The sequence below is a fragment of the Pieris napi genome, chromosome 4 (assembly GCF_905475465.1).
Source record: "Pieris napi chromosome 4, ilPieNapi1.2, whole genome shotgun sequence".
NCBI lineage: Eukaryota > Metazoa > Arthropoda > Insecta > Lepidoptera > Pieridae > Pieris > Pieris napi.
Window position 1 is genome coordinate 7,090,875 of NC_062237.1, and position 26,270 is coordinate 7,117,144.

At 33.8% G+C, this 26,270-nt stretch overlaps 2 protein-coding genes across 3 annotated transcripts in view; both read left to right on the forward strand.

Annotated features, from left to right (window-relative positions):
• Positions 1 to 417, forward strand: part of LOC125048897 — a 37,970-nt gene extending 37,553 nt beyond the window's left edge. The window contains exon 27 of the mRNA XM_047647851.1: positions 301 to 417. Coding sequence (XP_047503807.1) covers positions 301 to 417 — 117 coding nt within the window. The remainder of the gene's footprint in view (positions 1 to 300) is intronic.
• On the forward strand, positions 142 to 26,007 carry LOC125048828. Of its 2 annotated transcripts, XM_047647741.1 has the most exons (11): positions 148 to 413; positions 1,205 to 1,296; positions 9,788 to 9,877; positions 11,694 to 11,812; positions 12,914 to 13,044; positions 22,100 to 22,240; positions 22,854 to 23,031; positions 23,358 to 23,480; positions 24,759 to 24,882; positions 25,443 to 25,563; positions 25,828 to 26,007. In XM_047647741.1, the coding sequence occupies exons 2-11, from the start codon at positions 1,206 to 1,208 to the stop codon at positions 25,991 to 25,993; spliced, it is 1,284 nt and encodes a 427-aa protein (XP_047503697.1). In that variant the 5' UTR covers positions 148 to 413; position 1,205; the 3' UTR covers positions 25,994 to 26,007. The 2 variants fall into 2 exon arrangements, with proteins under 2 accessions (XP_047503698.1, XP_047503697.1); XM_047647742.1 differs by lacking the exon at positions 23,358 to 23,480 and having other exon boundaries at positions 142 to 413.
• Positions 26,008 to 26,270: the final 263 nt, after the last annotated feature.

Consider the following 26,270-nt stretch of genomic DNA (forward strand, 5'->3'; position numbering starts at 1 on the left):
GATCAGGTCAAGATCTAAGGATGGGATTCTAGGGTAAATCGTACCCTTTAAACTATGTTTCATTTACTTCTTAAATCCTATTTTTGTAAGAGGAATTACGCAGTTGAAATACGTTTTTCTAGTGTATTTTTCTATAATGGGTTATTAAGAATGTTTAATAGTATTTCATATAAACGTCCGTAACTAGAAAGGACTAACTATTTTTGGAAATAAATTTTCAATAAAATGTACGTGACCTTGCTTTATAATCAGCATTTTCAGAATGACTAGCAATGTATTCTGACGACAATTTTACAATAGATTGATCGCTTGGACCCTTTGGTTTTGGACGTATGGATAGAAGCTGTAGGACCACCTTTGCTCTTCCCTTTGCAAGGTCTAAACCAGGATGATGATACACCTGCTGTATTGTGGTAATTTTAACATATATAAAAAAAAATCTAACAGTGTTGCTAGTCTTGGTTGCTAGTCTTGGTGTGCTAATCATGACCCCGGTCATACGTTCCAACCCTGGCAGTACACTAATGATTATTACAATATATGCGCAATTTATAATTGCTTGGTGAAGAAGTACGTCGTGAGGTATGTCCTAGACAAAAAATCGACGACGTGTTTCGGGACATGCACACATAGGCTGGTCACGCACTTGCCGATTATGTCTGATTGCAAAATCGTTTCTATGAGACCTATTCCCTGCAAATCAGAACAGAATTTGACACCTTGATTATCCATATCAGCCTAGCGATTCTGTAACTCACTTTTCGAACTCTCACAGAGGTTTTCGCAGCGGCGGTCGCGCCCAAATCAGTCGTGAAGTAGTCATTTTACGGAGTTACAGAATCGTAAGGCAGTCCAGAGCTAGGAGCTTTGCCTAACTATACACAAAATAATCCTCACTCCTTATCCATATCACACCACAACTCCCACATCCACAAATATGTTTCCACAATACAAAAACCATTAAAGCTCCGTCAATCTATCATTTTTATTTACTTTGGAAATAATGCTTCATTTTCACAAAAAATCTCTTTTGCGGTCACTTCCGGTAACGTGAAAGATGTTACTAGATTCGTCTTGATTGGGGAGCTAGCGTAGGAAAATTTATTTCCCACTTGAAATAGCTGCAGTGCAGTTTTTCCTGTCAAAGCAAATCCTTTTAGTTCTTAATTTTTTTCAAAATACAATTTAAAATATTTTATTTCAGGATGTCAAAATCAGACCCGCAGCGCGCGTTGCATGTATCGAACACATCAAGATGTAGTGTAAACATACATACGTACCTTATCAACGAACACGGTAAGATTTCAGCCCCTACTAGTATAGTAGGTACTAGTAGCTCCCACTCCTAATGAAAACTCAACAACATTTGCCATTGTTAATTAAAAAATGTATTTTTGTTTAATATATCCATTATTCATAAATCACAAAATGTATACAAAATTTCGCATATCATTTGCCAGTACATTTTATACTACATTCGTATTAAATACGACAAAGTAACCTAGAGTTAACCTAAAGTTATTACATAAACCCGGTGACTTACTCCAGGAAGTTCGAAATGTCAATGACCTTTTTAATATTACCTGTTATATCTGCTACACAAACAAGGCGTATCAAAATATGTATATTTTCACAATGAACGTGGGCTGTACTATATACGTAAATCAATATTTTAGTTTTTTATATGTCAATACTCTAGTATTGTTTAATTAACAAACTAGAAATAATGATACCTTTTGTATTTTGATGAGGCATTGATCACTGTGCCTTTTGTCTACACAGAAAATGATTTCCTTTAGTAAACATAATCTCATTGCATGATACATTTGTATAGGTGTAACTCGGTGACCAGATTTTTTGTATACATAATATCCTGTGTTATGAAGTTACTTAAAACTAGTTTAACGCTTTTACGGTATCCAGGGAAAACATTTAGAAGACACATAATTAGTAACTTATCAGTAAAATAGAAGAAGAAATGCTATTGCCCTAAGGGTAAGATTCAAAGTCTAGATTTTGCGCTAAGTATCATTCCGTCAACGATGGAGACAGTCCTTTTTTATATGTTTGGACAATTCACACCAATTAACCTAGTCCCATGCTAAGCTGGTGAAGTTTGTGTTATGGGTACTATGCAACGGTTATACATACATATTATAGATAGATGGACATATAAATACATATTTAAACTCCCAAGACCTATGCACAACACCAAATGCTCATCACATTGATGTTTGTCTCAGCCGGGGATCGAACCCGTGACCCATGGATTCGCAGTCAGGGGTACTAACCACTAGACCGTTCGTGCCGGGACTAAGCGCCGAGTGTGATTTCCCTGTGTCAAAAACATAGGGAAGTCGTAATTAGCGCTAAATCTAGACTCTGAATGGTAACCTACGAACCTTGACTTTGTACGTCTAAAACTTCGCAATCGCATTTTTTACTTTCAATTTTATTTTAGATTTACCTTGTTTTTTTATTTTTTTTTATTTAGTTTAATCTAGTCATAGCTAAGGCATTAAAGGCTAGATTAAAAAGTCTATGTTTGCCATCATATAAGAAATAAGACAGTTTTTACGAATTATATAAGGATGATACCAACAACAAATATTGTCACCCTAGAAGCACGTGAAATGAATGTAGATCTCTATGATCCCTCATTTTCCATTTTCATGTTTGATTTAATAATGATTTTTGTTGTTACATTTTAAATTGAAAAATATTACATATTTGGACATATCAATTTCAGAGCACTATTTATACCACCGTATAGTGTGAATAGACCGAAATACCAGACTTTGAATCACTGTGAAACAATTTGTGAAAGATAGTTGAAAGGTACATTAGTGATGTGCGTGCTTGTGGACAGTATGGAGTACTGATAGTGTTACATAAAATGACTAAAACTTATTTATTTCTACTAATGAATAACGACGACAAAAAAATCGTAGATCTTGAAGGACTTGTGAAAACATAAAGAGATTCGAAACGACTCGATTCGGTGAATAGTTTTGTTGAAAACCCTGGCTAATTTCTGAATTAAGTCCCGTGTGTTACGCGTATTCTTAACAAAGCCTGAAACAGCAGATTTACGATTTTACTTGTTTTTTTTGTAAAAAGCTTAGTCTATCGTGAATGTATATTATGTATAGCTGTGTTAAAAAAAATTGTTAACGTTTCAGCATATTTTTTAATATAAAAACAAATGTCAGGTATTAGGGATAAATTAAATAATAAATTAAATATGTAATGCAGCGTTGTCTGCTCGTTTATATTCATATTCGGTCATATGACCATTCCTAATCTTTGAAGTTTTCCTTTAGTTTTCAATTATTATGAAATTAAGCAAGTACGATTCCAAGTTACGTGAAACTCAGATGTATCCGTACGTATGTAAAAAAGCTCCTGCTTTTTATGCATGTTCTCTCGATACTCATGTAAAATCCCTTATAACTACAAAGTCATCGAAACTCTTGGAGTAGTCTAAGCGCGACATACTTAATAATAATAATAATAATAAAAACTTTATTAATGACAGAAAGGTTTGTTACAGAAATCAGAAATCGCTAGTCCCCACACTAGGGAGGCCCTGTGTTGTGGGTAACTAGAAGACAATTATTTCGTGGTACATGTTAAAAATAGTTTAGAAATGTGATATGAAAAAATGATAATAAAAAATAAAAAATACCAATAATAGTTATAAATTTAGTGTTACGTGTGAAGTGAATGAGTGAGTGTGAGAATAGGTGAGTTTGCGCATGTATTTGAGAATGTAGCTGAAAGTTGTTATGATCGTGCACTGTGTCTGTGTTTATGAAACCTCAAAGTCATACCAAGATATGTAGTAATGCCTCTGTGGATTCGAAATCCAATTTGGCTAGTGTAGTTTCTATGTGACTCGCTAATTTGTATCTGGATAGTTTTACGATCTCAGAGTCCATAGATTTGGAGAATTTGTTATAAAGGAAGGGGCCCCTAAATGCAAAGGAGCGTTGTCCAAATACAGTCCTTCGTTTTGGCGTTGGGAATGCAAAACGTCTGTTCTTAGATGTGTCCTGAATTGTGAGCCCATGAAATCTATGATATCTTGAACAGGTCGCCAAGATGTAAAGCTTCCTTACCGAGAGGGTTTTTGTTTCTAGGTGGAGTTTGACTGTGGGGTATCTAAACGGCCTGCGATAGGCAACTTTAAGGATTGCTCTCTGTGCACGTTCCAGCTTAAGCAATAGAGATTCAGCCGCTCCTCCCCATGCCGGTATACAATATGTGAGAATGGACTGACAAAGTGCTAAATAAATTACTCTAACAACCTCGTCCTCCGCTACTCGTTTCAGTCGATTAAATATTAACATAAGTTTTCTGATCCTTGAAGACTGTGCATCAATGTGCTTTTCCCAAGTGAGGTGTCGATCTAATGTTATTCCTAGATATTTTATATTTTCGGTGTATTCGAGAACAGGACACTGGCATGGATATTGGTTATAGCACGTGTGGAGTTTTATGACTGGTAGGGTCGTTGGGCGGGAGCGATCTGTTATGCTGAAGCACATAAATTTGGTTTTGCTGAGATTTAGACTAAGCAGATTGTTTTGAAGCCAGTTGGAGACGCAATTTATACCTTTCTCTGCTAAGACAGAAACCTGTTCCCAAGTTTTAGCATGAAATATCATAGCTGTATCGTCGGCAAATGAATAAATATTTCCGTTGTCCAGTGGCAGACTGCACAGGTCGTTGATATATATTAGAAAGAGGGTCGGTGCAAGCGCACTGCCCTGTGGTACTCCAAATCTGACGTATTTCTTGTGGCTTGTGTGTCCCCTAAGACTAACACGCTGTTGCCTATCCTTAAGGTAGGAAGCAAACCATTGCAGAGCCACCCCTCTCACTCCTAACAGTTCCATTCTTCGCAGCAAAATGCAGTGTGAGACCGTGTCGAAGGCTTTTGCGAGGTCTAAGAAGACACCTATACATACCTGCCCCATATCCAATTTCTCGCTTATATGGTCAGTAAGATTACTGACAGCGTCTGCAGTAGATTTTTGTTTTCTGAACCCGAATTGGTTGTAGGAAATGAGCGATTGCTTTTCTAAAAATGAGAGCAGCCTCTTGTTCACTATTCGTTCTAGGATCTTGGCTATGACTGGAAGAAGGGATATTGGTCTGTAATTAGAGACTTCCATTTTGTTTCCTGACTTCCAGATTGGGGTTACATTGGCTAGCTTCCAAGCTTCAGGAAAGGTGCTGGTCGACATGCTAAGGTTACAAAGGTAGGTTATAGGAGCCGCGAGGATGTTTTTAAGTCTGATTATCAGTTCGCTTCCTATGTTGTCACAACCTCCAGCTGAGTTACCCTTAAGTTTGTTGATAGTTGCACGTATTTCCTCTTTGTCTGTTGGATGTAAGAAAAATGAGTTTGGATTGGATGGCTTATCTATATTTTTTGCTAGCTGTTCCTCAGATGTATGTAAGTATGTGATAGTCCTTTCCGCTAAACTATTGCCTATGTTTGTAAAAAAGTCGTTGGCTTTATTTAGAGCTACCACAGGATCGGGTGTTATTTGAAGTAGGTCAGTGGAATGCGACTCCTTTGAACCTATGTGGCATATACTTTTTACTGACTCCCATAGTTTTTTGGTGTTATGTCTGTTCTGCCTAATCGTGCTTTTTTCGAAGTTTTCTTTAAGTTTCTTTAGAAGGTTATTGCAGAAGTTTCGATATTTTACATATTTATCCAATAGTTCAAGATCTTTGGGATGTTTTCTAGCGGTTTTGTGAAGAGTGTCTCTTCGTCTTACACAATTTAGAAGACCAGCGGTCATCCATGGTTTCCTAATGGTTTTGGAGTTTCTTGCTGGTTGTATGACGGTATGTTTTGAGATGGCATTCTTTAGCGTATCGTTAAAGGTTTCAACTGCGTTATTTATCTCTTTGATGTCATAGAGGTGTTTCCAGTCAGTGAGCTTTAGTTCTTCTGTAGCTCCTTCATAGTTGATTCGGGTCTTGTTTCTAATGGCCTCAGGCTGTGGTGTTGCTATGGGGATGGTGTTAATTCCTAAAATAACGCAAAGGTGATCTGACACTAATGATGGGCAAACTGCCACTTTAGCTAGGAGGCTTGAATTTACAAGAGCATGATCTAAGCAGTTTCCTTCTCGTGTTGGAAAGGTGTGGCCAGGTGCAAGCCCATGGTAACCTATAAGGTTTAAGTATTGGTCTTTCCTGATATCACTTGACGATTCTTTTATATCAATGTTTATGTCCCCTACTATGTAGGTAGACTTGTTTTGAATTTGATTTAAGGTTTGATCTAGCGATGCCAAAAAATTGTCAATGTTTACAAAGGATGGAGAACGATATAATGTTACTATTGCTATGTCATCATCGATTGTCAAGATTAGACAATTGCTTTCAGAAAAAGTAGGTTCGGATATCTTAACGTTTATGTCCGGCTTATGGAAAATAACAATACCATCACATTTGTTAATATATTGTGTTGAGTATTTGCAGATATATCCGTTCAAACAGAGTCCGTCAAAATGTTGATCGATCCAGCATTCGGTAAGTACAATGACCTCTGGATCGAACCCGAGCCTGGCAAGAAAGAGGGTAAAGGCGTCGAAGTTTTTCTGGATACTTCGAATATTTTGTGATACGATTGATAGGTTGGGCCTGCAGAGGAAACTTTTGCAGTCTTCAGGATGCCACAAAAGCTCGCTATCGCTGAATTTCGTGCCATCAATGGCCTGGATTAAATCATTGCTATCGAATTTTATAGACACAAGTAGATGGTGGGTTAGAGAGATATTTATGAATCCGTAAAAAGGAATAGCCCGAGTAATTGTTGTGGTCGGACAGTATATTTTTGAGAGTAGAGGCAATAGTTATGTGTGTGAGTAATGGTATATGCCGGTAGAAGACGTAGTACTCTTTATAAAACAAAGGAGTTGGCTGATTGGAGCTTGTTATTAGGTATGACAGTGCTTGCTGTATGGAGTGTGTGTTTGAGAAAAAGTATGCGTAATATATTAAGTGAGGTCTGGAATTGATTTGTATGATTTGGTGTTGGTATGTGTGATACATCATATAGGCGAATGCAAGAAAGACTAGTCATCCTTGAGTCGGATGGAGTTGTTCTTCGGAGTTGATGTGCCTGTAAGGGGCTCCTTCTTGACGGCGTACGTAGACCTGTCCATTAGACACCCAGCATTACTTGTAGTCATTTGCTTTTGCCCAGTCTTTGGTTACGTGATACAGTCTTTTTGTTTTCCGTGATAAATACTCAGAGACATAGATAGACGTCGCGTCACCGGGTATACCGAGAAGATTAGATGATATTGGTTTGTTGTTGTGTAATTTGTAATATTTTTTCACAGCACTTAAGATCTCGGTTTTACGTAATGTGTTAGAGAATTCCACTACAAGGCTAGATATAGAAGAATCCTTGCGGTTGGGCACCTTCACGACGTCCCTTAAGTCATGGTTATCAATCGGGATATTCAAGTTTTTGCAAAGACTTATAACACATTCGTATAGCTCGCATTTAGAATTACGACCATTTTTAGGAACATTCCGCACTTCCACGCAGGTTTTGTTTAGTGATCGTGTAATGTAATCCTGTCGTTCTTCGATCACTTGTACCCGACAGTCCAATGATTTCCATTGCGATTGTAGGCTATCTATCTTTGTTTGGAATATATCGATTTTCTCCGATAGAAAATCGATAGATTTTTCGATATCCTGACTCGTAGTATCAATAGTGGTCATCTTGGTGGATATTTCAGACATGCACTTTTCTAAAGAATCGAGGCGGTTATTTTGCTGTCTGTGCAGATTGTCCATCTTTTTGCTTTGTTCCTTTTGGAATGTGCGAAGCATGTCTTTTATCTCTCTACGGAATGTGACAAATTCCTCGACATTATAATTTGCGAGTCGCTTCTGTTTACCGGGGAGCTCAGTCTCGCGATCAGATGCGTTGTCACGACTCTGAGAGTTCATTTTACAGATCCTTTTAGCAGTAATTAATAACAAAAAAAAGAAAAAAAAGAAAAGAGGATCAAGACAAAACACCGATTTGAACTCGGGATTATTTGATGAGGCAACGACTTCCGCAATCGGCTAACTGGTTAATTGTATGTAACTTCGAAATATTGGTATAGATGCTATTTTCTAGTGACGTTTGTCGTGAATGACTATAATATACATCTTCTGTTAGTCATTTAGGTATAGATTTTCATAACCAACAAAAAGAATCCACAACACAATAGTGTCACAAGTCACTATAGTCACAATAATACACTTCCGAAATCACACTTTTATAAAAAATATAGTCGTTTTGAACAAAGTTAGTCGCGTATAAATTTTATAAATTATTGTTCTGTTCACAGTTTATTTTGAGTCTATTTTTGACGGATTTTGCACTAAACTATGTATGTCCTCGTTACTTTGTGTTAATATATGACTTTTAGACACATATTTGAACTTTATTTTCCACAAATAATATTTTTAAATGAAATAGAAATACGGAACTTGTGTTGACACGCGCAACCTGCACTACCCACTCCAACTTACACTTAAACTAGTAAAACTCTTGAGCTTGAGAATCTTAGAGGTAAGCAATTAAAGTAGATTTTTGTAAACCAAAAGCCTTGTTATAATAATACTAAGCTTAATAACCTTTGAGAGCTCGGGACTTAATATAGCAATGTACCCAAGACCTAATCCCCAAATTCCTTTTGGCTTGTGCAAATTTTTCTCACGTCTTGCTAAAGTCTAATACGGAGAAAATTACTTGTTATACGGGACAGATAGGTCAAACGGTTGTGGCGTACCGAAATATTCATTTTCCTTTTATTAAAGACTTGAGGATTCCTGCGATTTTGTTTATATGAAAAAATGCTAAGTGATTTTTAGAGCTCTCCGTTCGGCTTTGCTAAGTATATATATCCACAATTAGGACACGGAGAAAATACAAATTTGCCTTTAATTTAAATTGTTTTCTGAGCATGTAGGTTATTGGTGACTATTATTGATGTTTTATATTTATATATACAAAAATGAATCTCTATTTTCCTTAATCATCGCATGATGCGTGAATGGTTGGTACAGTTTCACTAAATGTAATTTAATGTTATTATTATTATTAAGAAAAGATTTTATGAAAGAAAAATTACTAAAGATTCATCACTGTAATAAATTGAGATGTAACAGGCATACAAACTCACTCATTTAATCATATTATGAAGATAAGGAAATGACAGGGAATTTTGTGTAACGTGGTTTTATTAGGTGACAGGTTTCGTGTTATGAATTTCCAAGATATATTTGTAGACTTGGCATATTTTCACACGGTTCCCTTAGGGAATAAGGGGTTCCATAAGGGAGCGTTCAAGTATTACGTTACGAATTTTGGGGGTGGGGGTCCTTTTGTAAAACGTTACGATGCGGGGCGGGGATTGAATTACGCGTTATTGTTAATATTATTTTCGCCTCTTCAGTATTTTACACCTCATAATGGTAACTTTTAGGTATAAAGAGTCACTAGGTGGTCACGAAACGTTTTAGTATACTTGGGTACAGTACTGTACTTGGGTACTGAAAATCGTTACGGCGCGTCACATGGGGGGGGAGGTCAATAATCTCCAAAAATTGCGTGAATTACTTGAAGGCTCCCTTATCCGGAATAAGTTGAAATATTTATAAGGTAGGATCGAAATAAAATAGGTTAAGACCAGTAGGTGATAGGTGAAAACCATTTTGAACTGTAGTTTCTGTTTTTCCTATTTTCCAGAGTACCCTCAAGATCAACTACCGTTCCGTCTATACATTCGTTTTTACGACGTTCTCCCACGCACATGTCCTTGTGTCCCTGCAACAGATTGTAAGTATTCTATATAATATATAACTAAATAATATAAGAATATCAAAGTCTTTATGTAATAGTTTGTTCTACCCTCTCAGTTGTTCTAGTTCGTAGTTCGTAGTTCTGTAGTAAACAGGTAGGGACCTGTTTACTACAACTTGAAAGTTCCTTAACGGTACATCTTTACTCTGATATAGTTTTATCTAAACAAAATAGGTAGGCGCTTACATATAGTCCGCGATACCGATATTTTGCATGTATCTTCTAATGTATAAAATTATCGTGTCACAATGTTTGTTCCCATACTCCTCTGAAACGGCTCGACCGATTATTATGAATTTTTTATTCATATTTAGTAAGTCTGAGAATCGGCTACTAAATATCTTTCAAACCCCTAAGTGATAAGGGGTGTCCACCCCAAAAATTTTATTTTAATTTTAGACTATTTTTTTTGTTTTTATTTTTTTATGATACAGCATATAGAAATACATACAACCCCTAATGTTCACCCCTCTACCATCAACCCCTGTTTTTTATTATTGTTGATAGTTATTTTTATTGAACTTGAAAAATGTTTCTTAGAAATAATATGGCAAAACAACGTTTGCCGGGTTAGCTAGTTTCATTATAAAATCTGTCATAAAAAACTGGCTAACTTGAAATAGAAGAACTTAAGATCTTCATATAGAAGCCCAATTTTCTAATGACCTAGCATTTAATCGATAATGACTTTTATTAGCTGTTTAATGTTTTCCTTTATAAGTCTCCTTTCTTATTTAGAAAGATAGTTGGCCTTAGATATTACTATTTTTTCAAAGTAAGTCTAAACTATTATAAAGCACTTAAGATTATTGAAAGTATCGAAGAGAATCTGTTACAAGCATTCCGTTAAATAGTTTAGGTAAATAATTTGAAATACCAATACCAATAATGCTGAAATGCCGCAACAATATTTATAATGAAATATGATTTAGCTAGAGCAGTGTAAGCGTAAAATTTCACCGTTAGCAGCATGAAATATAAAATCGGAGTAAACGTTAGCCACTAAGCGAGGCTCATAAATCTTCCGAGGCCGATCGTTTATCCCAGGAAAAATTAATGATGTTTGGCAAACCTCACCTATGCTGTAAATTATTTAGCTAACGTAATATGTGTATCGGCCAGTATCTATAGCTTATGAAAAAAGTGTTAACCTAATCGTAGAGTGCGACTTTTACCCTTTCAAGTTTGACCCTTCTAAGTTTGACCCTGACTATGCCAATCCGGAGTTTTCGTTTTACAACGGTTCGCCAATGCTGTGCACCCAAATCTCTTGTTTTCTTTTCAAACCCTAGTTTTGACATGTATTGCATACAGACGGCTAATAATTATGCCAATTAAAAAATCGTCCATGAAATAGCAATACTGGGGCTTTCAGTTCTCTTTCTATGCAGAGATATTACATTGCATTGAATCGACTGCAGGCGGGGGGGGGGTCATCCTTGAGGAAGATACGACTTCCATTTGTTTAAAAAAAGACCATACTTCTCCCTCAAAGGACTGCAACGCACTCGCTAAAAGGGTATCCATGTCTGACCTTTTTGGATATCACGTAGGCTCCTTTCCCTCCAATAGCGTAAAATAACCAAGTGAAATTTTATTATTAATAATATACTCCATTTTAAGTATATTTTAATAATATTCTTTATTTTTCTCCGAGATTATTCTCGGTACTGTAAAGGTTATTTAAACAAATCGGTAACATAAATTAATGATTACGTCTACTTTAGGGCGCGTCTTACAAGCGATTTATGTACTAATTACGATATAAGCCCACAATATATAACATTTTCAGCGGGATCATACATTGAAGATTCTGAGAAGGAAAGCAGCTCAGTATATGTGGAAATGGATACGGAGATCGAATTGTTCCTCGCCCGGGATTACGGCACGCAGGACCATACTTTTTATACAGTATGTTCATACAGAATATTTCTATTGTCATTTAAATAATTATGATATTTACCTTAAGTCTAGTATTATATAGATATTCAGACATAAAGGCATTTTAGTTAAAGATTCCCAAAACTTTAAGGTATAAAAAAAAATTCAGGATAAAGAGGTTATTGAGTTGTAGTAGTATGCTTACTTTGAGTGTAAGCAACTTTTAAATCATTATTAGTAAACTCCCTTTTAACAAATCTTAATCTTAATATATAAAAATCTCGTGTCACAATGTTTGTCCTCAATGGACTCCTAAACTACCGAACCGATATCAATCAAATTTGCACACCGTGTGTAGTTTAATCCAACTTAAAAGATAGGGTAGTTTAAATCTCAAAATATAGTCGCAATTTTAATTTATTGCTAATATTTGTTTATTATTTGATACAATTCTAACAGATGGCGTTGTGTTAAAAGTACCTACCAACGTTTCACATAAGTTCTCCTACCGTTTCCTTTGAATAGTTTACTACTATGTAATATAACAAAAATCTTAGCCAAAGCAACGCTTGGCCGGTCTGCTAGTAATATATATAAATTACGTGTCACGTTGTTTGTCCGCTATGGACTCCTAAACTACCGAACCGATATCAATCAAATTTGCACACCGTCTGTAGTTTGATCCAACTTAAAAGATAGGATAGCTTATATCTCAGTTTATACCCGCAATATTATTTTATTGCAAAATATTTGTTCATTATTTGATAGTCACAATTCTAACAGATGGCGCTGTGTTGAAAGTTATCAACGTTTCATATAAGCTACAATCTAATGGCATAACCACCAAAAAAGCATGATGGTCTCCATGACTGGTGTTCTCCTACCGTTTCCCTTGAATAGTTTACTACTATGTAATATAGCAAAAACCTTAGCCACAGCAACGCTTGGCCGGTCTGCTAGTAGAATATAATTTTCAAATTAAATTACCTACTTGTGAACGTAATGAAAAGTAATGTTAGTTGGTGTTAATTTTGTTTGATCATGAAATCCTATTTTTTATAACACATATAGGTATTACTTTTTATCAAAGTTATCGAGTTATCTTAATAAAATCCTTGTTAATTGTTGCAGTTCGAACCAAAAGAATTTACAATTGACGAAAACTCCAGCGCTGCTCCGCTTGTGACGCTGTCAAATGAACCCGACCCACCACCATCTTGTGGGATTCTGATGAGAATACTACCAATAGGTAAAACGCGGGGGTAAGTGCAATAATACTATATATACTATATATTACATATCATTTAATTTCGTTATAAACTACATATTCGTATAATAGGTTGTCATATTTTCGCTAAACCAGTTCGTAACTTAGATGCCTTATATTTACTTGCACAATTCTAACAGATGCTTATATTAATAAGACATTTAAGAGATCAGTAAACGCATCATGATAGCAAATCGCTGCTACTTTGGCCTTCGTAGATATTTCCGATCGCGACTACTCAGAAAGAATACCAAGCTAGTTATCTACAAAACTCTGCTGCGACCAGTGCTCACTTATGGTTCTGAAACCTCGCCCCTTAGCAAGAAAAACGTGATCTCTCTCCTTATTTTCGAGCGGAAGATTCTTCGAAGAATCTTTGGTCCAGTTTGCGACGACGCGACGGTTTTTGGCGTAATCGCTACAATGAAGAACTTTATAATATCCTAGACGACGCCAGCATCGTCCAATTCATAAAATGCAGGCTCAAGTAGCTGGGACATGTGCACCGAATGACGACCGACAGAACGACAGAAGCCAAGCCCTTACTGAACTCACAACCCGGTGGCAAGAGAAAACTCGGTAGACCGAGGCTACGTTGGTGGGATGGAGCTGTCAAGGATCTCGAAACAATAGGGGTTCGCAATTGGACGTGGGGAGCACTGGATAGATTGCGATGGCAAAGTGTACTTGAGGAGGCTAAAGCCCACAAGGGGCTGTATAACCATTGATGATGATGATGATGATGTATGTACATTGTACATTAAAATAGGGTTCTGTCTGTTCTTAGTTCTTACCCTCTCATATATTTACTTATCTAGTGCAGCTTGCTAATACGTTTTATTTGATAATAATTCTATTTTTATAGTTATTACTAATACGAGATACAACCTACATAAAAATACATACACCGATAATTGTACAATAAAAAGCACAATTAATTAAAAAAATATAAAATAAAAAAATAAAATAAAATAAAAAAATATAAAATTTAGCCAGAGTACAAATAAATAGGTCTACCTACATATATAATACATACACTGCATATACTACCGATACTCCTAAAACTTACTACATATAAATTAAATTGAAATATAGTACGTACGGAAATCAGATATGTTTTTTATTATTATAAATTTAAAAATTAACGTTTAGTAACAAAACACCCTATACATGCCAACCGACAACACGGAAAATTCATAGTAACTTTAACATACTGTTAACTTACTCAGAGCAATTTCGAAGTAATCCTATTAGCCTTTGACAAGCTTTATGCAGTATTATTGTCGAAATTCATCTTGAAATAAATCCGTATGGAATATATTACAAGGAATATACAAGGTTCTTAAGTTTTGATATTTATAACTTAAATTGTTGCCATTATGAAACGTGAACGAAAGATATTAACATTTAAAAAGATATCGTGATATCGATATCTTTTTAATGAAAAACCGTTACCATGGCAACCAAACCGCAATCTTAGTCCTCGTGCATAATAAGGTCGCAATTGCTTCAATTTGTGTATAAACATATGTTACGGTGAGTTGATGATATTCCTGAAGTTTGTTCATATTGTAGGCTTTGGGAATTGTCACTAAACACATGCTCGCACATATTCTCACCCTCGCACCACACACAATACACTCGTAATTGTATTTTTTGGTGTTCTATGTCTGGAACCTCAGGCGTAGTATTTTTTCAGACAAAAGCGTAAAAAGACGAACTTATTCTATCTAATATATAAAATTCTCGTGTCGCGGTGTTTGTAGTTAAACTCCTCCGAAACGGCTTGACCGATTCTCATGAAATTTTGTGTGCATATTGGGTATGTCTGAGAATCGGACAACATCTATTTTTCATCCCCCTAAATCTTAAGGGTAGTCCACCCCTAAATTATTATTTTTTAATTTTTAGATATTTTGTTATGATACATCATTAAAAATACATACAACCCCTAATTTTCACCCCTCTACGATCAACCCCTATTTTTTATTATAAATGAAATGCAAGGCAAAACGACATTTGCCGGATCAGCTAGTATTATTTAGTAACGAATTAATGTTAATTTTATATAAGATTTAATATAAAGCCGAAATCTTAATAGTGAATTTCTTCAGTGGTATCAAAATGTAATATTGATAATTCTTAACATATTCTATATCCATTTATAAGAACTGTAACTGTGGTGTGGACTTTATAAATAAATTCTAAAATTTCAAGCCAGTATCCCTGGTGGTCACTTAGATTTGTCGCACTGAAATATTCATCAGTACAGCGGGCTAGTATTTCCTTGGAGGCTGTGCAATCTCAAATATTTATACTGCAACAATTTTAGGTCGTTCCTCCACTATCGACTTGCTACTGTAAGTACTATCCTACATTAGTATGTTGGATACATTTAGGACTAGACCGATACTTAAAAGAAAAAAAAATGTGTGCGTGTACACACGTAAGAAGTGAAACTTCTTTATGACCTTATTTTTCGAAAAATGATCTACTATATGCAACTTTACAGAAATTGGTTAAATAAAGTTAAATTAGATAAAGTTTAACAAAAGGCTTTTATTATCATAGACATGAATACAAATACAATTATTTCATTTTAACTTATTACTGTACTACTATGTAGTACTAAGATTATTACAGAATTTCATTAATTGTAATAGAATAATTATTAGTATTACTATCATTGTTATCGTTATTATATATTTTGTTACTAATGGCTTCGAATCTCTTCGGATAAACCGTGGTAGGGACAAGAAAAAGATGGCGCGTAACCGAAAAATGTGACAAATGTGTGTAAATGTTTTTCCAACGCCGATAAAGAAGTTTGACTTCAAAAAGCAACATGGCGCGTAACCTGCTACAAAATTTCTCCCATACGTCGATAAAGAAGTTTCACTTCAAAAGATGGCGCGTAACGGAAAAATGTGACGCGTAACGAAAAAATGTTACACTAAATTTTTTTCCAACCCCGATAAAGAAGTTTCACTTCAAAAATATTACTAAATTTACGATATTCTACGATACGGTTGGCACATCATGGATTTATTTACGTTTTGCAACGATAAAACAGCATTATTTAACATAATACTTTGCTAACAATATGTAGACCGGGTAAAGGGTTGGTTAAATAAGATTGAATCAACATTATTGTAAGGGTTCAGATTTCATTTGAATATGGACCAACAGCTGACGCGGCTCACGTGGTTACTCCAAATTTTAACAGATGAAGGTGCGCCATACATCTACAGCTCACGAGAGTATCTTTATGTTTGTGTTGTTATTTAAACAATGAATCAGATTTGAATATTGCTCTGTTATATTCATTTCTGGCTTCCTCTCAAAATGGAAGAAGACTCCTTCGAGCCCTTAATTATCGCGGTGAGCCTTGAGATAATCCCACTACCAGACATGGTGCAGACATTCCGTACTTATTTATATATTCACTACTTTTATTGTGTTTGGGTATAACTGTAGAGCTGGGGATCCATAGGTTTGTTAGGCTCTTAGTTATCACCATTAATTTAGTTAACTAGCGCAGCTTGCTAATCTATATAGTATACAGATACTCCTAACACTTAGTACATATAAATTTAAACAGACATCTCCCAGTCCACTGACTGCCAAGCTGTACAGTAAGTTCTGCTTGATATAACACAGAAAGTAAAAAAAAGCTATAATTATACTCGTCAATTTATTTTAACTAATTCCCATTGTAGTCTATGATTTCGAGCTGAATTGTCGTAATTCCAGGGGTCTAAACCAGCTATTCGAAGTCTATGAGTCAAATCTTTTTAGTATAGCTTAAACAAAGCTGGTCCACATATCTTTGTTCCATCTGAAAGCGGACATACCGGGAATCAGGCTCAGCTGTTTCAAATGCATTTTTTAAGAACACTTTGGCAGTGTTACGGACGAACAACCACTGGAATTATAGACCTTTTTGAATAGAATCACATGTTTGCTTATTATTATTATGAAGTTTAAATAAAGACATTTATTAAAAGCGACTTATCGAAACACGTCTGGATATTTAATTCTAATGGTGACAATTTTTGTAATAGATCCGGTAGTTTTTTGAGTTGTTTCGTTAGAAATATACATAAATACAACCCTGTTGAGTACGGGGTTCGGTTGGCGAATAATGAAAACGACCTTCTATTGTTATAATACTAAACTCGCGACCCTACCGCTCGCAGCCCGTGACTGCCATCATGGGTCGCTACACTTTAACTAATGTGCAATATACATGTGTAATAGTGTTTCTAATGTATAATATAATTATAGATATTGATAAAGTATGAGATAATAATAAATGAATCTACATGACTGCATTTATTTTAAGCGATATTTTTCCAACATTTGCAATGTTAACGATAACTTCTGGGCAATGTATCAAGTTAAACTTGAACCATATTGTTAGTTAGACCTGCTGCCATATGGTTACTTAAACCGCAATATTTAGGAAGCTTAAGTACTTATCGACATATTATCACCAACAAAACCTGATGACTTATTTTTTTAATTTGAAATAAAATTAGGAGTGCGTGCAAAGATACTATATACCTCGGCTTAATTATAGATGATAGAGTAAATTAGAACCGCACATTCACATACCATCATACCATCGCGAAAAAAAAACATATACCGAAAAAGGTCACTAAACCATATGATTCCAAATTTTAACTCCTTACCAGAATCATTACATGCAAAACTGACTAACAAAGATATCAGATATAATCTTGAAAACTACTACATTGATGACAGTATAAAAAGTATTGATACAAATAATGAATTATTCTTCTTTTATTTTATATTTACTTACTTGTACAAACATAAACTAAACTTTTAAAGACAGACACTTGATACGGGCGTCAATAACAGGTTTCTTCAGTCGCACTTTGTACAGAATACTTTAAGATTGTAAACCAATTATCATTTATCATGCCTTGTTTGAAATTTCTATTTTTATTTTGTTTCATTTAAAAAATAATTATTGAAAAAGTTAACTTTGTTGTTAAGTATTATCATAGTATTGTAATGTATGTCGACGCTTCGGTGGAATTGTGACCAATTTGTGATACACCGTCACATAAATTTCTGTACTTTATTCTTCTTTCCATACGTACGGTCTCATGCATTTTTTTATAAATAGGGTTTATTATATTAAAATGAATAAACGTAAGAAAATGTTTTAAAACAGTATTAAAAATTATGGATTATAAGTGAATCACGGTGCACGTTTCAAAGCTTGTTGATACAATTCAGTAAATATACTGGAAACGATCCACCAGATTTTAAATCCTTTTAAATAAGAAGATATCACAGTTGAGGTTTAATTGGCTCAGTCATTAGGATAAGTCCCCTGATAGTTGCGCGTATAAAACATAAACTTAGCGTCCATTTCCGCATATAATCCTAAAGTATTCTAAACGTAGGTAATTTGTTGTGAGTCGATTTACCTAACTGCAAGCCAAGCCAAGCAAACTTTCAGATGCATTAAGCAATAAAATACATTACAGCTCACAATGGTGGTGGTACACATATGAATCGCTTAAAAGATTTTGTAATGTACATATGTTCCATTCAAAGTAGTAGGTATAATTTATACTAGTTACTTTTTGTAAAAAACATTGGGTTTCAGAAGTACTGTCCTTTCATTAAGTGAATTGAAAATGTTTTCTTTAATGTGTTTTTTATATACTAAAGAAGGTAACAGCTCGTACCTACTTTTCCATGCGATTGCCTATCAGCAGGTAGATTGGGTTTCATACATGTCCAGTTTATAGCTAGTATAACTACTTAAGCAATGGTTTTTCTCTGGGCAATAAATACTAATATTATAAAGAGGTAAAGTTTGTGAGGTTGTAGGGAGTAATCTTTGGATCTATTGAAAAAATTATTTTACCTATAGAGAGTCATGTTATTTATGTCATATGCCCCTTTAAAAGACATTGTCGTGGTACTCGGATTTGCAAAGTCGGAGAAAAACGATCGACTGAAAACATTTCTTGCGAACGCTGCCTTGAGGGATATATGATTATTTTTTATTCATATAAAAAGCTCTACGACGTTTCACATGAGCTTGATAGTACCTACTAAAGCCAGAATAATATGTCTAACTTTTGTATTATATAAAAACAAGTTCTCAGCAACGTCATTTGTCTAATATCTAGAATAATTGATGCGGAAAGTTTAGGTATAAAAAATTTAATGTGTACAAGGCACAGTTGCCCGCCTGACGCCGGGCCCTAGTAATAATGTCGATATTGTCAAATCATCTGTGTAGCATACTTCAGGCGAGCCAAACCTTCTCGATCACACTGAAAATAAATTTGTGTTAATGGTACTCCCCGTGGCACGGTAAATCAGAACTATTCATAATGTATAAGTTGGCCCGTCTTTGACTTATCCCACAAGGTTTTATCTGTAATTCTGTGGAAAGGTTACATATTTTTTAATACATTTTAAAGAAAAACACATAAATCAAAATGTACTGATAAATTAATAACCATATTGTGAAGTTAGAGAAACAGATGAAGAGAGAACGCACAGAATAACGAAAATAAAACAAGAACAATAAAATAACAATTCTTCAAAGGTTTTCATCAATTGAGTCGCATTTAAAGGAAAATAAAAATGTGTGCATGTACTAGGTGTACACACGTATTAGAAGTGAAACTTCTTTATGACCTTATTTTTCGAAAAATGATGTACTATATGCAACTTTACAGAAATTGGTTAAATAAAGTTAAATTAGATAAAGTTTAAATAAGGCTTTTATTATCATAGACATGATATGACAAATACAATTATTTCGTTTTAAAGTTAAATTACTGTACTACTATGTAGTACCTACTATAAGATTATTACAGAATTTCATTAATTGTAATAGAATTATTAGTATTACTATCATTGTTATCGTTATTATATATTTTTGTTACTAATGGCTTCGAATCTCTTCGGATCAACCGTGGTAGAGACAAGAAAAAGATGGCGCGTAACCGAAAAATGTGACAAATGTGTGTAAATTTTTTCCAACGCCGATAAAGAAGTTTGACTTCAAAAAGCAACATGGCGCGTAACCTGCTTCAAAATTTCTCCCATACGTCGATAAAGAAGTTTCACTTCAAAAGATGGCGCGTAACGGAAAAATGTGACGCGTAACGAAAAAATGTTACACAAAATTTTTTTCCAACCCCGATAAAGAAGTTTCACTTCAAAAAATAGTTCAACCTTTAGACAGATAAACAAAGAGGTTGCGCATTCTTAATATATGGGCAACTCGTAAAAATTCGTAACACTAATATTAAACCTGCATTACATTTAATTATAATATTAAGATCAAATTTTAGAAGTTAACACCAGATAATACCTCTGTAATAATTAATAAATTCTTTAATTAAAATCAAACATTTCGGTCCTTACGCCTTTAGCCATGATATTTACATCAAAACGTAAGTACCGACTTTACATAGGCCTAAATCAACAATCTTAAAACCATTTGTTAACTTTGTATTGTAACAATTATTTGAACGGAAAATCTTGTTAGTCCCTATGGAATGATAAATAGAATGCCATTTGTTTTATACTTTTATTTATTATTTAAAAATGGTCATATAATCAATTATATTTTACTTATATCTCTATGGTTATATTGACATTATAACTCTATGGTTCCTGGCCTTCTTAATAATCATCGTCCACACTATTGGCGGCTTACTTCCAGGTCGTAAACTGAACCTTTTATTTATTTAGAAAACCTTTACGCGTACTGAACATATATATAATTTTAAAATCAAAAGCAAATTATATACAGACAGAATGCGTGTAGGTTGTTGTGTATTTGTGTGTGTATAACTAAAGCCTGTGTCTTAAAATCTGCCTGATTCAGTGACATTAAATGTCTAAGAATATCTTTTTTGAAAGAATTGCCACGCAATTAATTGAGTATGTCTAGTGTTAAATCTTATAATTGATAGCAAGATATAAATATATATGGACTTGTTATTTTATTTAAGCTTTCGAAAGGAATGAGAATAGTCTAGTCTTAGAAATAGTAATTTATTTAATAAATAAATAATATTTTTATGTTTGTTCATTTTTTATTATTTCATTATGAAAGAAAAACATGTTGCAATAAACTGGTCAATTTCATAAAAATTTCTCCGAAACAATACAAACCTTTTGAATTCGTTTTTAGTATTGTATTAGTGTACATTTATTAAAACCAACGTAGGGTAGCACGTATGAACTCGTAAAGGTACTTCTTAAACTCTGAGGTGCAAATAATCAAATTAATTTAGCAATGTTATGTAATTATATGTAATTTTATATAAAATCAACTCTAAGGATATAAATTTTAAACGATTCAACTATTTCCCTTCTTTCATTTATACTCCGTACCGCTTATTTAAAACAATGGGATAGAATCAGGTTAAGTCAACAATGTGCTCGGCCCATAGACAATAGGTTAGCTAAGTGAAAAAGACTTTATAAGATAGAGGAAATCTCTTTTGTTATTCAAAGTTTTTTCAACTTAACAAGCCACTTTCCTGAGACTGTTTTCTTAAAATTTTCTCGAGTTTCTTATTCTTAAGCTTGGATTTACACGTTGCCCTGATTGTGTGGAATTTAAAACCGAATTAATATGTTGCTTGTTGAAAGTAGTTTAAGTGGTGTTAAGAGTTCGCTCACGTCGTTGACATAGCACGTAAAATAAATTAAATAATTATTTTAATTTTACTCATTTTTAGGATAAAAGTTCATTGACCGCACAACCCTATTTGAAATGACCTCAGATTGTATGTTTCTTAATAGTATGTTAAGATGTCGTAAATTTTTAAAACTAAGACATTCTTGACGACATATCTTTTCGTCGTACCAGCAAGCGTCAGTTGCGCACATCGAAAAATCCATTTGAATGTACGACGGGTTGAGAGTCTCACAGTTAAACCTCTACGCCACATTTATGTAATCCATTACATCTAAATGTATGCAGGACTTATACACACACAAACACACAGAAAATAATATATTTTAACTAATAGGCCTAACTGGTATCGCCCGGAGCCTCCACCACTGATCGTCCGTTTAATGGCGATTCCACGGTCCCCAAAATTATTAGTTCTTCCCACGAAATTGCACATTCAGATCTGCGCTCTGGATCTACCAGCGAATGACATACTCAGGTAAACAGATAAAAAATATTATACGTAACACCCATTTAATATAAGACGTCTTATTTATTTCCAAAGTGACATTAGAATGATAAGGGCAAAGCTTGTAATAACTATTTGTAGAGAGGCCTATGATACAAAGTAAAAAAAAACGCATGTGTGCAATTCACACGTGGTAGAAGTGAAACCATTAAAAACAAAGTTTTTATAATGAATAATATGTAAATTATACTTTTTTCACTAACTAAATGTAGGACTATGTTAAATTTTCATTTATAAGTTTAATATCAATATCAATCTTTAATTTGATGAAAACTAAAATAATGGGAGTTTGAAATTCGATGATTATTACTTATGTAATTTTTTGCACATCTATGCTTTTTTTAATTCAGAAAATGATTAAATACACGCCAATTTAAAGTTTATACACTGCACAATTCTTCCCATCTCATTCTCTCCCACGCTAAATCCTACGAATTTATGCGTCTGTCTCTTTTTACTGTCGCTTTTTCCGTTGCATCCGGTTTGAAATCACAACGATTCTAAAGAAGTTTCACTTCAAAACTACTAAATTCATACCCAAATACAAGTTTTATTACTTATTGTAAGTATTATATTTTCACAGAATAAGGAAACATATACGAGTCATGAATACCGGTTCAGGACGTCTTCAAACGTATGCTGTTACTGAAAAGCCCTGGTTTCTTCGCATTCCTCAAGAGCAGTGTTTTGCTAAATGCATAGGCTCAGGTCTGGGGTCACATACGCTTGATTTAGAATTATTCCCTGGTAGTTCTACTGAGGTAAGTGAAATCATTATTATATTACAAGATTTGCTTACGTCGGGAAGCTTTCCTAGCTAGGCCAAATCCGTGAACAAGGTCAAATTTAGATAAATCTGGATTTGATGCAACATAATTTATTTGGTTTTTTAAAAATAATTTTTTGGGTCATATTTCTATAGTCCATGTATCATGGACTATGTATATGTATAATGTATATGGATAACATGTATTAAGTTTCAATGCCAATTAAATATGAGATAAGATAAATAATAGTGTAAATACACAGTTCTGTTTTTAGCAGTTGCACAAACTACTTTTTTAATCATTAAATATGACCAATCCAGGTGGCGGTTGAAGTCGCAATAGTGACAAAAGATATGTGGCCGAAACCAGGAGAAGTATATGACTCCTATAAGAACGATACAGCTGAACTAAAATTCTTTGATGAACAGAACATCTTTTTAATGGTATATTATGATATTTTCTTACCTCAAATGTATGTATGTAGTTAATAATAACACGTACCAATAGTGCTACGACTTTTCATCTTGTTTTTTTTCTGTTTTCTTTATAATATTTATCAATACCCTATATATATGCATAGAATCATCATCCCAGTTTCCTTGCTATGTTTACGTATCAGTAAGAACAAATTGCGCATAGGAACATATAGCTGTCGCTAACTTAACTAAAATAGAAATGTAAAAACTGCATATATACTATGACTAAAACATAATGAAAATTACTAAACAAACAATTATAAATAATGCTTGTACAGTAGATATTTAAAGTATTTCTCGGAAGAGCGTAGACTATATCTATGAGCACCCATGAATTTAAATTTTTTAAGTTTTTGTGATGAGATGGAGGTTTTGGATTGAAGAGGAATAAATAAATATATATTATAAAAAAAATAATGTGTACAAAGATTTTTTGTGTATTTCCTAAAAATACTGAATACAAGTAGACCCATAGAGCCCGTGTACATTTTTGTTACCTAGCAAGTATAATGTCAAGTCCGAAATATTTATTGTTTGTAAGGTATTTTCATATATTATATGATAAGGTTTATATAATCTTCTATTTAATTTTATATAAACACTTCCTATAAAATATTATTATAAAATTAAAATCTCTTTATTTAAATTTTAGAGTGTGCTCCGTGATTTTGAATACATTCCGCTAAAAACTTTTTGAAACTAATTTGCAAAATTGCGTTTCACTGTTATAAACTGTAAATTAAATAATATCTCCCAATTTCTTAAGTATTTTAAACGTTTGACTTAAGTGGGCTAAAATTTATATGATAAATACATACAGAATTGACTACATTTTAAAATAACAGATACTTATGACTATACATTTTACTCATACAAGTACTATAAACTAAGTAGTTATGTAATTTTCTATCATAAAATTTATTTTCACTTCCGTACTACTTTATAATAAAGAGCGAATGACTGTGCCGTGTTACAAAGTGGAGGTAATGAAAATCGGAATCAAAACTTGAAACTGTATATTATTAGAGAAACAAAACTAGCAATCGGAAAATACAAATCGAGAGTGGAATGCAATCGAAAAGTAAATCAAAACAACCCCATCGCCTTTATATCCAAAAGGACTATTGTTACGAAAGCGCATTTTTAACTACGTGTCTGCGACTGGTATTTCCAATTTATTTGATAGTACCTACACCAAAGGAAAATAGATAGCGATCCAATTAGTTAAATTAAATTTTATTTCAGTCTATGCCTTTGCACTTGAACGTAGAATTTCCGAAGTTACAAGTGGAGCCAAGTAAAATCGACTTCGGTTACGTAATGGACGGAGATTATAGGAAAACCTACTTCACGCTAATGCAAACTAGTTGTATGTAATTATTTATTTTATTTTTAAATGGTTCTTAATCTGTCAGAATCTTTTTTATGTAATAATTACAATCCTTTAAGCTAATCTATAGTGTCAGAGTGTATTTATTATTCTTTTATAAAAAGGCTTATGCGAGTATCCTACATCGTTGATTTTTCGATTTTTATTACTTTTATTTATTTTTAAAAATACAATTATGTGTGTTTTAAAATCTGCACACGGTTTATATAAGCTACCACACAATTTTGTATAGATATACCAAAAAAAACACAAACTACTATAGCTTCACGTCTTTTTAAGTCGGTTACTGTGTCTTTAAATACAAAACAACGTCAGATTACTAGAATACTTAAAGTCTTTAAATTCATCTTCGCAGAATCAAATAATTGTTTATTTTCTAATAAATAATTATTCTCAATTTAAGTAAGCCTTTGTTACTAATTTAAAAACATTTGTAATTTTTAAAGCTTAAACGTTAAGCGTTACGTTGAATATCAATAATGGTCTGAAATATTTTCAGCCGGAAAGAGAGTTTTTGATATAAGGTTTATTAATTTCAGCCACTATAACGATGGAAGTGGCAATAGAAAGTCGTGGGGATAAAGAGTACCGGATATGGCCGCCGAGATTAACTCTTGCGCCTCGCACCCGAGAACGAGTCTACGTGCAATTTATTTCAAGGTTCACTATTGTATCACTATACTTATATGAAGCGGAGTAGTAACCTCTAGGGCACTACATTTCAGGCTGTTTCACAAGGCAACATTTCTTTATTTCTCTAGCTCTGGACTCTTTAATATTCAATAAGTCAAATATAAAGAATATTTTGTACTTTCCAAAACGATCTTATTATTTTCTTCTCAAAACTCGACTTTTTCTAAAAGTTGTTCGAAATTAAAGTAAAATAAATTGTTTCCTGCCGTAAAGTAAAGTAATATTTTGTAGATGGCAGCTATGGCCCGCAGAAAGCACAGTGCACATACGTGCGCTCACCACGGCAGGCGTTTGGTGTATGACTGTTGTGCCGTTACACGCGCAGTCCACGCTCGATCGCGCAACGCACCTACCCGCACACGACTATACTGATGATTCACGCCTGTCTACGCATTGACGAAATAAATAATTTTTGAGAGTACCTACTTTTTTCTTTGTCATATGTCTGAAAATGTGTTATTGTACTTATAATGCATATCTTGCCGCTTAAGTCAAATACAATTATTATTGCAGGTGGTTTTTGTGGAACAAAATTGATATATTTTAAACTATTATGTAAACCAATTATTAAAAAGAAAAGAAAAGATAAAACTTTATTACACATAATAAAAAATGATGTTTATTTAAAAGAGAAAGTGATATATCTATCACGCTAGCTATTTCCATAAATTATG